Source organism: Rhinopithecus roxellana, chromosome 15, assembly GCF_007565055.1.
Source record: "Rhinopithecus roxellana isolate Shanxi Qingling chromosome 15, ASM756505v1, whole genome shotgun sequence".
In the NCBI taxonomy this organism is placed as follows: domain Eukaryota; kingdom Metazoa; phylum Chordata; class Mammalia; order Primates; family Cercopithecidae; genus Rhinopithecus; species Rhinopithecus roxellana.
In genome coordinates, this window is record NC_044563.1 from 126,721,461 (window position 1) to 126,738,973 (window position 17,513).

The following is a 17,513-nucleotide window of genomic DNA, read 5'->3' on the forward strand; positions in this document are numbered from 1 at the left end:
TTCTTTCTACTCACAAAGTTGCATATTTCTTTCCTCTTCTTCAGTGAGTAAGTCATAAAATTCAGAAAGGAGATGTGAAAAAGCATATTTTCTGATTTTTTTTTGTTCTATGGTGTTATGGAAGAATGTATCAGGAACAAGGTAAACCTAAGCTGTTTCTTTCCAAATAAATATAAATAATATATAAGTAGATGTAAGTTCAGAAGCATAGTCTTTCTCATTCTATGCTAGTCACTAAATGAATTGGGGATCGGAGACTTCTTTGATTAAGGAGAGGTGGAAGAGGGTATGTAATCCAGGAAAAGAGGGTTTTTGTGCCTGGGTTTCCTGCAGTGAGAAGAGCGGGACTTCTCAACAGACCAGGTATATGATGATTATACAACTCTGAATTTCACTTGCTGGTATTTACGTCTTCTCAATGGCTTTCTTCAAACAGCAGATGCTGAAATGAGAGGTGTAAAAAAAAACCATATTCAGGACATTCCCCTTCCTAAGCAAAACTGCAATTTGCAAAATCATCGGTGACAGGTAATGGTGACTGGTGCTTCATTACTGATGATGTCTTGGGCCAAATTCCAGAAGCCAATGTATATTCAGAAGGGGCAGGGAGAAGATCTGCACGTATGACTTCACCCAGAAGCCCTGGCATATAAACAAGAGGTGAGTCAGTTTTACCCAATACCAGGCCTAGCACTTTCCAAACAGATTGAGACCATGGCAGTCCTCCATGCCATGCTGCTGTAGCCACTGAAGATGTTTCTGTGCCTCAGTCTGCAGCTTTCTTCTGCCACCTTTATACGGTACAGTAACACCTGCTTCACCTTTGATGAATAATACACCATCACCCTAGACATCAAGGCCAGTTCACATATCTACGAAAGCAATGCAGTCTATTCTGGTGAGTAGAAGCCATGCTCTCTGCTGTACTTTGTTCCCTGAGGGAAATTAACCAGAATTTCAGAACACACTCCTCTATCGCTACTCACAATTATACAAAACATGTGTCTTCTGAACCAAATGGGAAGCAAGGGAAGGAAGAGAAAGAATGAGAATTAAGGGAGTGGGTTTGGAGGCGGGGGGCTATTTCTGCATGTTCCTTGTGAACTCAAGCCACAGGAGTGAGAAAGCCCCAACCCCAGATTCACTGAGTTCCGGCAAGAACATGCTTGGGGTAAATCCTCCGACTTAAATAAAACAGGCACTTTTATCATTTTAAGGGATAATCATTGCATTCCAGTGTGTAATCTTTTCTCTTTTTGTTTTTGTTTTTCTGAAGACAGAGTCTCACTTCATCACCCAGGCTGGAATGTAATGGTACAATTTCAGCTCACTGCAACCTCTGCCTCCTGGCTTCAAGCAATTCTCATACCTCAGCCTCCCAAGTAGCTGGGATTACAGGTGTGCACCACCACACCTGGCTAATTTTTTGTATTTTTAGTAGAGATGGGACTTCTCCATGCTGACCAGGCTAGTCTTGAACTCCTGGCTTCAAGTGATCCACCCACCTCAGTCACTCAAAGTGCTGGAATTACAGGTGTGAGCCACCACACCCAGCCTCCAGTGTGTAATCTTTTCATATCTATTTGACAAAATGATGCTGCTGGGGATAACTGTATACTGCATTTAGTCCGTTTCTGAAAAAAATCTAATAAACTATACAGGGGAAGTATTACCAACCCACTTTATGTATGAGAAGCCTGAGGCCAAGGGAAATTAAATGACGTGCCCAGAGTCTCCCTTCTAGTAAGTCATAGAACTGGCTCTTGAATCTTAGTCTGTTCATTCTTAATCCAATACTTTTCTTAGAGGTGTCTAGTAGATATTTTTTATATATCCCTTTTCGAATCAGCCAAACCTAAAAGTCAAGGAATATGCTTTCTAATTAGTTTCATAATAATAACACTTCATATGGTGTTTACATGTAATAGTGACCTATTAGGGAGATACCATTCCCATTCCCATTTTTGTAGATGAGAAACAGAGACAGATGCTAAGTGACTCTTGCTCAGGTCCCAGAGCTACTTAAATGGTGAAGCTAAGATATGAACCAGCATTCCAGCTTCAGAGACCCTGCCTTTAACCACTATATACTCTTCCTTACAGTAATGAGAGCTAACACTTCTTACGATGTGCTGGGCATGTTTTAGGAGTAGATGCTGTTATCATTTTACAGACGAGAACTGAGGCACAGAGAAGTTACAAATTTACACTAATAAGTAACCGAGCTATGATTTGAATCTAAATAGCACAGCCAAAACTCGTGCAGCTTTTTGTCCAGCCAGGCTGTCCAGCTTCAGAACCTGTGTTATCCCGCCTTTCTTAAAAGTCTAACTAACTTTTGCAAAGACCACCAGGGTGATCTCCACACTCACAGTCTAGGTCTCAGACTTCAGCAGGTGAACAATCATGGCATGCCTCACGCGCTCACCTTGCTTATCTTTTGTCTTACTTTTAAATGAAGACTGACACTATGTGCTTCAGTTGTGATGGGGCCAGCTACATCCCACTCCCTCAGACAGTCGATATTGTCCTGACAGTGCAGGGAGGATAATCTTGTAATTCAAGATGAGCACAGGTGGACGGACATCTGTGCAACTTGGGGGAGAGCCTGAGGGGTCAGAGGCACTACTGCAAAAGAGATCACAAGCCTCTGGCATTTAAGATAATACCTCTCCAGTTGAAAGATTTTGCTAATGCAATGGAAGAGAAATCTATCACTGAGCACGGTGGTTCACACCTGTAATCTCAGCGATTTGGGAGGTCAAGGCAGGCAAATTGCTTGAACTCAAGGGTTCGAGACCAGACTGGGCAACATGGAGAAACTTAGTCTTTACAAAAATCACAAAAATTAGCCAGACGTGGTGATGCGTGCCTGTGATCCCAGCTACTCAGGAGGCTGAGGTGGGAGGACAGCTTAAACCCGGGAGGTGGAAGTTGCAGTGAGCTGAGACCACGTCACTGCACTCCAGCCTAGGTGACAGAGCAAGACTCCATCTCAAAACAAAAAAAAAGAAATCTATCATGTGAAGATGCCATGGAGGGGGAGACATGGGAGCCTTCTGAAAGTAGAAAGACAGGAGAAAGATAAGTCAACATGATCCACTGGGGTGAAGGGGATCACAGCAGTCACAGAGGCGTTAGGGAGCAGGGAAAGGGAACAGGGAAAGAGGAGAAGAACTAAGGTTCCTTGAATGCCCACTAATGCCATGTACCCCCAAACTTTATCCAATTCCATTTCAAAACAGAAATGTGCTGTGAAAGCTCTGTGGCAAATTGACTCATGATACAAATGATTTAAGTCGAGGGTCAAAATCCTCGCCCACGGAGATGTGAATTGCCAGATCCCACACCCGTGGTTACACAGCAGGCTCCACGATTGCCTTGCAGGTGTTATTGCCAGAACTCAGGACTTCTGGAGACTCTGAGTAAACGGCCATCCAGGCCAATTGCTTTTCCTTATTTTGGTTTGGAAATTATTTTAAACTCTGGGGCTATGTCAACATTGGTAAACCGTGTGTAAATGGCTTGGCAGGTCCCAAGAGACAACTGCAGCTCAAGCAACATCTTAGAACAGGTTTCCTGGGTCTGTTTTGGTATCAGTGAAAGAAATCCTTAATACAGTGACATTTACACTAAGACTGTGCTGAGCAACGATCTGCCTTTTTAAAAAAAAAAAAAAAAAACTTCTATGGGCAAGAGGGATGTGATTTGCTTGCTTTTCTTGCTAAACTTTAAGTCTTAAGGGCATTATACAACATTGGATGCATGACTTTTAAAATCAACCAATGAGAAGTTACTTAGGGCCCTCCAGAGGCCCAACACTGGGCTGTCCAGATACCAACACAGATGAAATCACAGCATGTAGCACAAAGTAGAATATGATTAAGAACTCAACAGAAAAAAAAGAAAAAAGAAGAAAAGAAAAAAAAGAATGAGAGCTAAAAAGGGATAAATTGGACCAGCGGTGGGACATAAGCAAGCTGTTGAAGTGGAAGAGGGGATGTGATGTATGATGAGAGGGAAGGAAGGCTTTCAGGCAGGCTGCCAGAGGTGAGCAAGGATCAGGGGCAGGTGCATTTGCAGAAAAAGGGAAAGACTGGCTGCCTTTAGAGTGGGAATACAAACAGCAGGCTGAGGCTAGGTTCTTATAGTCCAAAAACATGTGTTGGATACTGTAATCAACAGACCAGAGGCAGAAATATAAAAGCAGAAATGTTGACATGCTCTAGAAGGAAGGACCCTTTGAAGGTTTGGACAGGAGTGTGTTCTGATGGACGTGTTGCATAAGGAAGTCTGGTCTGGCCGCAGCATGTTGCAAGGCCACCTAAAGGAGAAGAACCTAAGGCCAGAAATCCAGAAAATGTGAGTGCCTAAGAGGGAAGAAACAGGACTTAAACCAGAGTGGAAGGGGAAAAGCAGGACAGGGCACACCTGTGCAGAGCTCACACTGACGATTATCTGGATGACACTGTCTCTGCTCACCTTCTACTGCACCTGACACACAGATCTAGAACAGCTGCCAGGTGCTCATTGAGCAAGCTGAGGTCTGTGGGATCTGCATCACCCGACCGTGGCTGGCAAAACTAACAACTAGAACACAGAACTGCAGTGTGCATATAGTCACATAATAACAATTGCAACGTGTCCAGTACTCCCCAAGTGTTAAAATCTTCACATTCTTCTCTTTACTCTCCAGGACCTTTCAAAATAGGTATCATGATCTCAGATAATGAAGGATAACGTCATTATCCCCAGACCTAGAACCAGGCCAGGTGCAAAGTGGGCACGCAAGAAATATTTATGGAGTGAATGATGAACAATAAGGAAGCCAAGGCTCGGAGGTGAAATGACTTGCTCCTAAGCGTTAGAGTCAGAATTCAGATCCAGGACTGTCTGATCCTTTTGCGTTACACGATCAATTTGCTTCACTTTGTTAAGGGAAGCCTTAAAGAAATTTTCCGTGGCTGAAAGGGCCCAGGAAAGAACAATAGCCTAGCACTGAGGAATTCACTCAGAAGAGATCTCCTAAGGGAAGAAATGGAGAGACAGATATTTTCTTTAAATGCCCTCTCCATTATACATCCGAAGGCTGAAATTAACAAGTGGAATTAACAAGTTACTTGGGGTAACCCTCTAAGGAGTTAGGGCCCCTGAGGCTCAAAGGCACTCCTTCCCACACCCTAACAACAGAGACCAAGAGAATCAGCATTTCTGGAACCACAAAAAGGGTTTTGCTTTTACTTGGCCCACCTGGCCTTTCCACGTGCATCAGCCTCTTCCGTCCCCACACTCCCCCTGAGAAGAGGACCAAGCAGACTTGTCTTCTCATCTAAGAAATGGGCCCTGGCTCAAAGAGGTAGACATTCACTCCCAGAATCTCACCCCTTGAGTGTGGCAAAACCAGAGCTGGGTATAGGTTTTCTTTTGTCTGCCTTTTACTGTAGAAAATTTGGAAAACACCAAAAAGCACTAGAAAGAAAATAAAAATCATCCGCAATCCCACTATCAAGAAATCACCACAATTAATAATCTTGATGTATTTCCTTTCAGACTTTCAACTTCTTTTACAAAAGTGAGACCGCACTCTATGTACATATTCTTTGTAACTTTCTTGTTCCACGCTTTGTTTTGATGTCACCGCCCTCATCCCTTGAGCTTGGCTCACAGGGAACAGATGGCTGATTGTTTCTTCACCATTTCCTCCCAGGATTGGTTCCCGTGAATGACAGCGTCTATGCTGTGGTCAGGAAAGCCCTGGACAAGAACGGTGACTCAATGGGCCTCTGGCAAACAGCGGATGAAAATTGCTACAGCAACTCCACGTTGTACGTGAAAGATCAATACATGGCAGTCTTAGAGGCGCAGTGGCAAGCTCCTAAATCTGAGAACATAACTGAAGTGGAGATACAGTAAGAACCTAGCTTGCTTTGCTTTGGGGTTTAATTTTCATATTGGGTTTATGCAGTTTTACACTAAGCAAGGAGGACTTAAAATACAATCCAGATGTGATGTGTAGTACTCAGCAGCCGCACTTCATTACCGTCTCACAATGCTCTACCATACCTTCCATCTATAGGAGCTTGCAGACACACACATTCACACACACATTCACACACACACACACACACCACACACACCTCACACACACTTACACCACACATACATACCACACACACCACACATACCACACACACCACCACACACACATACATACCACACGCACCCCACACACAGCCCACACACACACCTCACATTTACACCACACACATATACATACCACACACACCACACTCACATACATATCACACACACCACATACACACACCACATACACACCACACACACACAAACATACCCACACACACCCCACACACACCTCACACACATACCACACACACCACACATACTACACACACACCACACTCACATACATATCACACGCACCACACACACCACACACCACACAAGCTTGCAGCACACACACACCACACACACACCACATACATACCACACGCACCACACACACACCACACACACCTCACACACGCTCACAAAACACTCACATACACACCACACACACACCACACACACACACCACACACACAACACACACATACATACCACACACACACCACACACATACATATCATATACACACCACACACACAGCATACACCACACACTCATACCACACACATACCACGCACACCACACACACATGCCACACACCACATATACCTACCACAAACACCACACACACACCACACATACACCACACACCACACACACCACACACACACCACCCACACATACATACCACACACACCACATACACCACACACACGCCACACACACTCGTGCCACACACACCTACATACCACACACACCACTCACACCACACACACCACACATGACACACACACACCACACATACCATTCACACCACACATGTACATAACACACACCACCACCACACACATACCACACACATACCACACACACACACCACTCACACCACACACACCACACAACACACACAATACACAACACACAACACACACAACACACACATACATACCACACACACACACCACAGACACCACACACACACCACACACAACCACACACACCACACACATACCACATACACCACACACCACATGCACACCACATACCACACACATACAAACCACACAGACCACACACACCACACACATGCACACCACATACACACCACACACATACCACACAGACCACACATAACACATACACACCACATACCACACACACACCACACACACACAAACACCACACACACCACACACACACCACACATACCACACACACTCCACACACACACCACACACACCACACACACATACACACCACATACACACATACCACACACACACCACATACACTTTCATACCACACACAGCATGCACACGTACATACCACACACAAGTACATACCGTACACACACCATAGAGGTACCACACACACACCCCACACATACACCACACACACCAAATACCACACACACACACACACCTACACACCACGTGTTACACACTACACACCACACACATACCAAATACACACACTACACACATATCTTACAGACACGCACACACCAGACCACATTCCCACACATACCCCCTTTCTACACACACACACACACACACTTACGCTCAACATCCTCAGAAAGAACTGAGCACTCTCTTTGTTTCATATTCCCTACGTTCAAACTGGAGAATAGTTTTTCAAAACATGGATTCATTTTGGAAATGGCTCACTAACAGAAAGTGTGATGATTGTGTAATAAAACTGTCTTGCTAGTGTCACACAAAATGTACACACTCAGATTCTGAGGTAAGGTCACCTGGAATTGCATTACACTTTAACAACAAATCTTCCTCCCAGCTAGGATCCGTCATTAGGTTTACTTTAGGAACCACATGTTGGGAAGTACTTAAAGCTTTCAAATTCCATTCTGTACTGAAAGAGCCAGTCTGACCCTCAGACTGTGTCAGCTTGAACAGCCATGTCTCTGTGGAAGCTGGTAATGATGATGATGCTGTCAAACCACCCTGCCCTCTCCCTCCACGCACTGGGCCTAGTCGGACCTCATTGGCTTTGGAGGAGGGACTATTGTGCCCCCAGAGTGACTGCAAGAGTAGAACCCAATGGGAGCTACTACAATCCAGCCTCCCAGTGACAGCAGTTGCTTAGAAGCCAGCCAAGGCCAATTAGGGCAAGAGCTTTCTTCTCATCTCACATCCTTAAAGCCTCCACATTCCAAGCAACAAGAGATGAAAGACCAAACAATGACCATCTGCAAGACAAACGGCCCAATCCCACTGACAGTGTGGTCTCCAGACCTCTCCTAACTTCCACACCCGCGATAACACACTGGCCTCCCTGCTCGTTTATACCACGTTACATGGCTTTGATCAGCGAGGCTGAGTCAAGGGGAGTGGAGCCCCACATATTACGGGGGATGCAGAAAGCAGGGGACTCCACAGTGATGGGCTGGGTACAAAAGGGATGGGAAGAGGTCCCTACTCATGGAATGTCATAATGAGGTTAGGGAGGTGAGGTTAGGGAGGTGAGGTTACGGAGGTGAGGTTAGGGAGGTGAGGTTACGGAGGTGAGGTTAGGGAGGTGAGGTTACGGAGGTGAGGTTAGGGAGGTGAGGTTACGGAGGTGAGGTTAGGGAGGTGAGGTTACGGAGGTGAGGTTAGGGAGGTGAGGTTACGGAGGTGAGGTTAGGGAGGTGAGGTTACGGAGGTGAGGTTAGGGAGGTGAGGTTACGGAGGCAAGGCCTATACAGAGATAATGACAGGTTAAACACTTCCTCAAGAAACCATTTCCTGAACTCCCAAATCAAATATAAGCTCCCAGTTATACACCCTCAGAATTTCTTCCCCTTCTTCACAGCGTACATCACAGATCAATTCTTACCTAGGTAACTGATCATCTGTTTAAAATGTATCCCTCTGAAGACACTGTAAGTGCCCTGAGGGTGAAAACCAGGCCTGTCTTGCTCAAACACTGCCCCCTCAGCACCAGGCACAGTGACTGACATGAGGTGTCCTTTCATTAATGATCTAACACATGTATGAACAAGGGACTCATGTAATAATGGGTTTATTGATAGGATAACAGATCAAGTTTAGCAAACATAAAGCACCTATGATATGTCAGGCACTGTTGACAACAGAACCTGCCTTATGAAGTTGGTCCTCCCATGGGGACAGAGGCTCCTAGCAAGTCAGTGCAACAGAGTGTCATGCCTAGCTTAGTGACAATAGGGGAAAACAACTTCATGGAGGTTACCATTGAGTCTATGAGCAGATGTGACCAGGACAGGTATTACAGGCAGAGGGACAGGCTCGAATAAAGACCAGAGGTATGTGTACCAGCCTGTGGGCAGTCAGGGTGGTGACGTTGGTGGGGGTGTGGGAATGGGAGAGGCTGTCTGGAAGTTGACCAAGATCGTGGAGGATCTTATCAATAAAAAGCAGATCAGTATTTAATGATCTGCTCATTGTGCCATACAGAAAGTAAGCACAAAAAGAATTAAGAGGCTGGGAAGTCAGAAATGTGTGCTGAACTTGTGAATTCCGCATGAGGTCCTCACCATTCTCTCTCATTGATTTGCCCTCCACAGAGCTTTCACTGTCCAGATCAGAGCCCTGACTATACTTTCTACTCTGAAGCTGACAGAAAAAGGTGAGTTCCTCTGCAGCCCATTTGCAAATCTGGCAGTGAACTCAGTCAGCCTGGAAAATTACCTTGTGAGTTCCCTAGAAAAGAGGGTCTTCTTACCACGCATCACTCAGCTATCTATTGGCTGAGTCTCCCTGCACCCTGAGACCTATAGAAGATTTGCCCAACCCGTTGTCCCATGCCCTTTGGAAAACAAAAACCCTCCCGCAAGATGTCTGTGCAAATTCCCAGGGTCCTTATATTCTCAGGGTCATCTGTGTCTCCAAATGCCGCTTCCATAGGAGCTGTTTCTGTTCAATACCACATAAACACAATGTGAAAACATCTTTCTCAGTTTCCACAAATAATTCCCACTCACACAAAGCCTTCATGGATACAGTAGACTTCAACCAAAGGGTTTTAAAGGAATTGGGGGTGGAGGCTAGGGAGTTGCACAAAGAAGGATTGATATCATAGAAATAGCAATAATGTCTGTAGTTCTTAAAGTGGCCTTTGGCCACCACCACTCCACTAGGAATTTCCACAGCTTTTCACAGGCTGTCGCCCCCAGCTTCGCACCTCCCTGAGTTTCCTTGCCTGTCTTCTTCCCTGTTCCCTTTCTTTTCTCTAACCTCCCTCTAAGGAGCTATATATAACAAATTTAAAGCTGGGCACAGTGGCTCACACCTGTAATCCCAACACTTTGGGAGGCCAAGGCGGAAGGATCCCTTGAGCCCAGGAGCTCAAGACCAACCTAGGCAACACAGTGAGACTTTGTCTCTATTTGATTTTTTTTTTAATTGAGAAGGAGTCTCACTCTGTTGCCCAGGCTGGAGCGCAGTAGTGCAATCTCAGCTCATGGCAACTTCTGCCTCCCGGGTTCAAGGGATTCTCCTGCCTCAGCCTCCCAAGTAGCTGGGATTACAGGCATGAGCCACCACGCCTGGCTAATTTTTATATTTTTAGTGGAGATGGGGTTTCACCATGTTGGCCAGACTGGTCTTGAACTCCTGGCCTCAAGCGATCCATCTACCTCAGCCTCCCAAAGTGCTGGGATTACATGCGTCAGCCGCCACACCCGGCCTAATTTTTTTTTTTTTTTTTTAATTTACAGAAACGTTCAAGAAAGGAGATTCAGAAAATAGATAACTTGTCTAAGGCCACACAGAAAGTAAATGGCCAAAAGAAGACTCCTATTCCATATCATATTTTTTCCACTTTTCTTAGACTTACATCAAAACTGTATCTTGTTTGAGAATGACTTTTTTAAATACAAGATTCAACCAAGAACAAGAAACATTAGACTTTCTCAATGTCCAACAATGGGTGGTCCTCACGAGCCCCCAGACACTGAAAGACACGTAGCATGCTACCTGTTTTCCCGCCAGTTACGCATTGCAAAATGTGTTCAAAGGGAGAATTATATTCAACAACAAATTGTAAAGTGATTGTGCCTAATGAAACTATTATACGAATATCTTAACTGTTTCCTTGGTGGATTTCCCTCTGCAAGAAAACAGATAGTAGTTTTTTCCTCAAGGCCATTGTCAGGATGAACCCTTGTGTAAATGTTACTGGAAAAAGGGGGTCTTGATCCAGATCCTGATAGAGGGTTTTTGGATTTCACACAGGAAGGAATTCAAGGTGAGTGGCAGTGTGTAGTGAAAAGAGATAGTTTACTGAAAGCTACTCCATTACAGAGTAGGGTGTTCTCAGAAAGCAGATGAAGGAACACTGTCTTTAACTTTTTCTTGTAGAGGAGCCCTGTCTATGTAAAGACTAAACTAAGCTGTGCCTGTGTGTGGATGGGCTGATGGCATGACAAAATTTATTACTTTATTGATGTAAAGAAAACTATCCCTGACATTTTAGTGTGTAAGTCCATCAAAACATAAATATAATTATCTTGAAAGCATATATTGTTAAGGGTATTGGGACATCTGGACTTTCCGCTGTTAAAGGAATGTGTCCTTGTTGGTATCTTCCGTCTGTTTCCTCAACTGTAAACATCTTAGGACCATGGGCTGTGACTGGCAAGGAATGTGCTTGCTAGTTTCAAGATGTAGTTGACTTTTAAATGGTGTCACTCTGATTCTCCTAGGTTCCTGCTTCCCTGACATAAATGCCAAAAAGGAAAAAAAAAAAAGGTTTGTTTCCAGTCAAGACTTGTTAGCTCCAGGCTACTAAAATCCAGTTAAAAAAAAAGAAAAAGAAAGTAGTTGCATTCCAACTCTCTGGGTTAGTGGGATGCCAGAGAAACATTTGGCCTGGGGAAATGCTAAAGAAAATTAGACAATGCTACCTTACTGGAAAGCACCCTCCAGGCAGGAAGAAGACTCCACAGGCCTGAGTCGACTCCTGGACATTCCCCTTCTTCCTCTTCCTGTTTTTTTGTTGTTGTTGTTGTTGTTGTTGTTTTGTTTGTTTTTGAGACACAGTCTCACTCTCTCACCCAGACTGGAATGCAGTCGCACAACCTCGGTTCACTGCAACCTCTGCCTCCCAGGTTCAAGCGATTCTCCTGCCTCAGCCTCCCCAGTAGCTAGGATTACAGGCCCCTGTCACCACGCCGGGCTAATTTTTGTATACTTAGTAGAGACAGGTTTCACCATGTTGGCCATGAGGTCGAACCCCTGACCTCAAGTGATCCACCCACCTCAGCCTCCCAAAGTGCTGGGATTACAGATGCCTGGTCTCTTCCTCTTCCTTACAGACCCCCCTACGGTCCACTCAGAGTCTTGGAGGTATTCCCACCAACCTCCAGTTTGTCCAGGATCAGACAACCCCTCAGGACTATGGGCCTGGCTTTCTCTGCTTCTCTGCTTCTCTGCAAGTTAACCTCAGAGAACCAACGTGTGATCAGGTCCCTTCATATAAAACTTACCAGTGCCTCAGAAATCACAGAAAGAGTCGGGGCTTTGGACTGGGCACCTTTCCACTAACTTTAAAGCAGGGATGGCTGTCCTGAGGTCTGGATGGGATCTAGTTCTTACAAGCCCTTGAAATTAGCAAGAAGAAAATAAAATTGTGCCATTCTGGATCATATCTGCACTGATTAACCTCATCTATTAAAGACAAGATTACATTCAGGAGGAGACTACCCACCCCAACAACAAATACAGCAGTTATATAAATTCAGTAGGTCTCCACCTCATCTCACAGAACTATGCAGACCATAAGGGTAGAAAGTGTTTCTTCCTTATTTTTGTTACTTAACCCTCTGTTTAACCCCAGCTTTTCCCCTCCTCTGAAAACACTTGGCACTGGAGAAAGATTGATTGAATTTTGCTCATGAATCTGGCTCTAGCATTCCATTAGATTGGCCTCCTTTCTCGAGTGCCCACCCAGCACCCAACAGAGGTTCCGATGCCATTTTCCAGTGCCAACCACACCCTCAACCACCTTTCCAGTGTCAACCTTAACCTTAGCCGTCAAGATTCCCCAGAGCTCAGCCTTGAAGCCTTTCTTCTTGATTACGCCCAAGAGTATCAGACTCGAAAGCTTGGCCAACCGAGTCTTCAGCAGCCCCATCACAGATGCCATTTATATCCTACTTGCTTTCTCACCAGCACACTTCTCTTCTAAAGGGAATCTAGGGAAACAATTGTTTCTGCCTCCACTGCATTCTCCTACATTCAGTTCCAAGCCAGTGCTGGGAACCGAATGTGTGTAAATGAAGGCTTTACATTCTCAAATGTGCAACTCTGCTGCCATGGCTTCAGACCAAAACGAAGATCTGGAGGCACTCATTGGCAGGCTTGGGTCACACAGATATTCATCTGGATCTTTCAGGACAGATATTACACTTTTTGAAAATATTTAGATCTGGCCGGAACGTAGTCACCTAGAGTTCTCCTTATTGGTTGAACAGGTTGGCAGCCAATTCTGCAGCCAATCTCAACTTCTGTTCACTGCCAAATGATTCCCCTGCACCCTCTGAGTTTCTGTGGGAAGAAACCTTCCTTGCTTTCAAAATGATCTCAGATTTCTGACCAAACCCACTCAGGTTACAAGGAACTTCTGTGACTCATGTGACTCAAGAAAGAAAGGAGAAAGGAGAAATAGCTCTGAGGCTGCTGGCAGCTTCCCATTTGTCCACACCAGTAGATTTTGAAGGGCAAGAGAATAGGAATGAACCATGTCTGAGCAGCCAATATAGAAAAAATCTATGCTATAAAAACACTTCTGTCACAACAAATAAATTATACTTTAAACAAGAATAATGAATGTGTTCCATTTAAATATAAATCTCTAATGAGTAAGTTAAAACACAGATAATTTTGTCGAATTGTATTATTTGTGTGTGGGTATTAAAGAATGAATCAAATGGCGAGTGTATGTGTGTTTTCAAGACCGACTTCAGGGCAAAACTATCTCAATTTTCATTTCCCTCAAATGCAAACTGGTCGTTTTTCCCCTAATAGTAATTTCCATTAAGAAATGGGCAAAATATATATGTGTGCTTGTATGTGTGTATGTATATATATATATACACACACACACATATACACATATATACACATACGCATATATACACGCATATATACACACACACACATATACACACACATATATGTGTATATAGGTAGTGTTGTTATCCCACAATGCCTCAGAGACAGCCCTGCCCTTAACTGGCTGAAGGATATGAGATAACAACACCTATATACACATATATTTGTGTATAGGGACCACTGCAACAGGGTCTTGCAGTGAGGGAGAGAGATTGGACTCAACTCCCTATTTGTAATATGCATAATGCAATGTACAACCGGAAGGAAACATGGTATTTCCAGTAATAAGCTTGTAATAAGCAACAAAGTTTTCTTTTAATAATGATGCTAAATTCCAGGATGCCAACATTCTTTGCTGATCCCTAAAATTGTGCGCCTTGTAAGAATTCCAACTCTATTCTTCCCTTTCCACTTAGGACACCTTGATGATATTTATCACTCCCTGGTGTTTGTAACTGAAATGTAATGTGTGTCCTATGTAAATACACAATCTGCTTAGTCATATATGCTTTCTTGAGTAACTACCAAAGAGACGGGTTGGCTATGATTCTTTTCAACCATCCAGAAATACTCACCAGAAGGAACTAAACAACCAATTTTCCTAAGATTATCCATCTACTAATTTGGGGACTCAGAGAAGCAGCGTGTTCCTAATCTCTTCTGAGATGCTGCCTCCTAGGTTGAATCCACACCAACTCTGACACAAGAACAAAAGGTGGCTCCCCAAAAAGGCTAAGCAATTTTATGGGATGAGAAAAAGCCTACAAATGATCATTTACTAAGCATTTACCTTATGCTTCGTTACTGTTGCTATGAAAGTACCAGAAGAAAGATCCTAATTTTTGTATTCCAAAAGTTCCTGCTTTTGTTAACATTTCCACCCTCTCTCCTCGAAAATATATATAAAAGGAATTTTACCACAGTGTAATCCATAAAAACCACACTTTTCTGATCTAGGTAATGGCTATCCCTCGTTGCTTCAGGCTAATTTATCAACAGATATTCATTGAGCACCATGCCAGATATTGTTCTGGGCTCTGGAGCAAAATAAAGATCTCTGCCCCAGCGGATCCTCATCTCATCATTCCCTCACAAAGCTATGCATTCGGAAGCACCTTCTATGTGCTGACGCCGCTAGGTGCTTTCACATGTACCACATGTGAAGTCCTCAAAAAATGCACTACCCCGAAAACTGCCTGATTATTATCATGTTTTTAAAAGTTAGAAAATTCAGGCTGGGCATGGTGGCTCATGCCTGTAATCCCAGCACTTTGGGAGGCCGAGGCAGGCAGATCACTTGAGGTCAGGAGTTTGAGACCAGCCTGGCCAACATAGAGAAACCCTGTCTCCAGTAAAAATACAAAAATTAGCCGGGCATGGTGGCACACACCTGTAGTCGCAGCTACACGGGAGGCTGAGAGAGGAGAATCGAATCTGGGAGGCAGAGGTTGCAGTGAGCCGAGACTGCACATTGCACTCCGGCCTAGCAACAGAGTGAGACTCTGTCTCTAAATATAAATAAATTAATTAATTAATTAAAGTTAGAAAATTGAAGTTCAGAGAAGTTATGCGACCGGCCTCAATCACAGAGCTAGTGAAAGGCAGGACAGGAGTACAGGAGTACAGACCTGTTCCAAGGACTGTGATCTCCCATTTAACCACAAGGTCTCGGAGTTGGCCTGCCCTTAAGTGGCTGAAGGATGTGGGATAAAAACAACTGCCCCACTTCACTGTGTTAGTGTGTAATAATAACAATAGCATTAATAGTAGTAATAACAGATCAATAAATGATAGCCGCTGTTATAATGTGTCTCATGCATCTCTTTGAGTTTATACTATCTGGAGTTTGTTGAGTTTCCCATATGTGTACATTCATGTCTGACATCAAATTTGGAGCCTGGGCAACACAGTGAGACCCCATCTCTACAAAAAAAAGTAAAAATTAGCCAGATGTGGCATGCCTGTAGTCCTAGCTACTAGAGAGGCTGAGGCAGGAGGATCACTTGAGTCCAGGAGTCTGAGACTGCAATGAGCTATGATGGTGCCTCTGCACTCCAGCCTGGGTGACAGAGCAAGACCCTGTCTCTTAAAAAAAAAAAAAAAAAACAAGAAGGTAAGTTTTTTAAAAACCTTTTTTTTTTTTTTTTTTTGAGACAGTCTCACTCTGTCACCCAGGCTGGAGTGCAGTGGCCCAATCTCGGCTCATTGCAACCTGAGTTCAAGCAACTCTCCTGCCTCAGCCTCCCAAGTAGCTGAGATTACAGGCACCACCACGCCCAGTTAATTTTTGTATTTTTAGCAGAGACGGGGGTTTCACTGTGTTGGCCAGGCTGGTCTCGAACTCCTGACCACAGGTGATCAGCCTGCCTTGGCCTCCCAAAGTGCTAGGATTACAGATGTGAGCCACCATGCCGGCCCTAAAAAACTTTTTTAATGAGGTAAAATATACATATATAATTTACCATCTTTACCGTTTTTAAGTGTAGAATTCGGTGGTAATACATTTATATTCTTTTCTTCCCTTCATCCTCCCCATTCCCCCCCACTTCCCAGCCTCTAGTAACCACCAATCTACTTCCTATTTTCATGAGATCCACTTTTTTTTTAGCTCCTGCATATGAATGAGAACATGCAATTATGTGTCTTTCTGTGTTTGGTTTATTTAACTTACTATAATGGCCTCCAATTCCATCCACGTTGCTGCAAATAACAGAAGTTTGTCCTTTTGGGGGCTGAAAAATATTCCATCGTGTGTGTATATGCATATTATCTTTATTCATTCATCTATTGATGGGCACTTAGGCTGATTCCGTATTTTGGGTGTTGTGAATAGTGCTGCAATAAACGTGAGAGTGCAGATATCTCTTTGATATACTGACTGCCTTTCTTTTGGATATGTATCTAGTAGTAGAATTGCTGGATCACATGGTAGTTCTATTTTTAGTTTTTTGACAGATCTCCATATTGTTCTCTGTAGTGACTGTACTAATTCACATTCCTCCCAACAGTGTATGAGGATTCTCCTTTCTCCACATCCTTTCCAGTATCTGTTAGTGCCTTTTTTATTCAAGCCATTTTGACTGGGGTGAGATGATATCACATTATGATATTGATTTGTATGTCTCTGATGATTAGTGATACTGAACATTTTTTCTTATACCTGTTGGCAATTTGTATATCTCCTTTTGAGAAATGTCTGTTCAATTTTTTTGCCCATTACTAAATTGGATTTTTTTAACTATTGAGTTGTTTAAGCTCCTTATATATTTTTATTATTCATCCCTTGTCAGG

The 17,513-nt window shown here is 43.8% G+C and overlaps 1 protein-coding gene across 1 annotated transcript; it reads left to right on the top strand.

The window, feature by feature from the left end:
* Positions 1-714: 714 nt before the first annotated feature.
* PLET1 (placenta expressed transcript 1) lies at positions 715-13,296 on the top strand. The gene is given in 5 exon segments (XM_010382364.1): positions 715-898; positions 5,708-5,909; positions 9,674-9,735; positions 13,122-13,265; positions 13,268-13,296. Coding segments are annotated over 5 exon segments (621 nt in total).
* Positions 13,297-17,513: the final 4,217 nt, after the last annotated feature.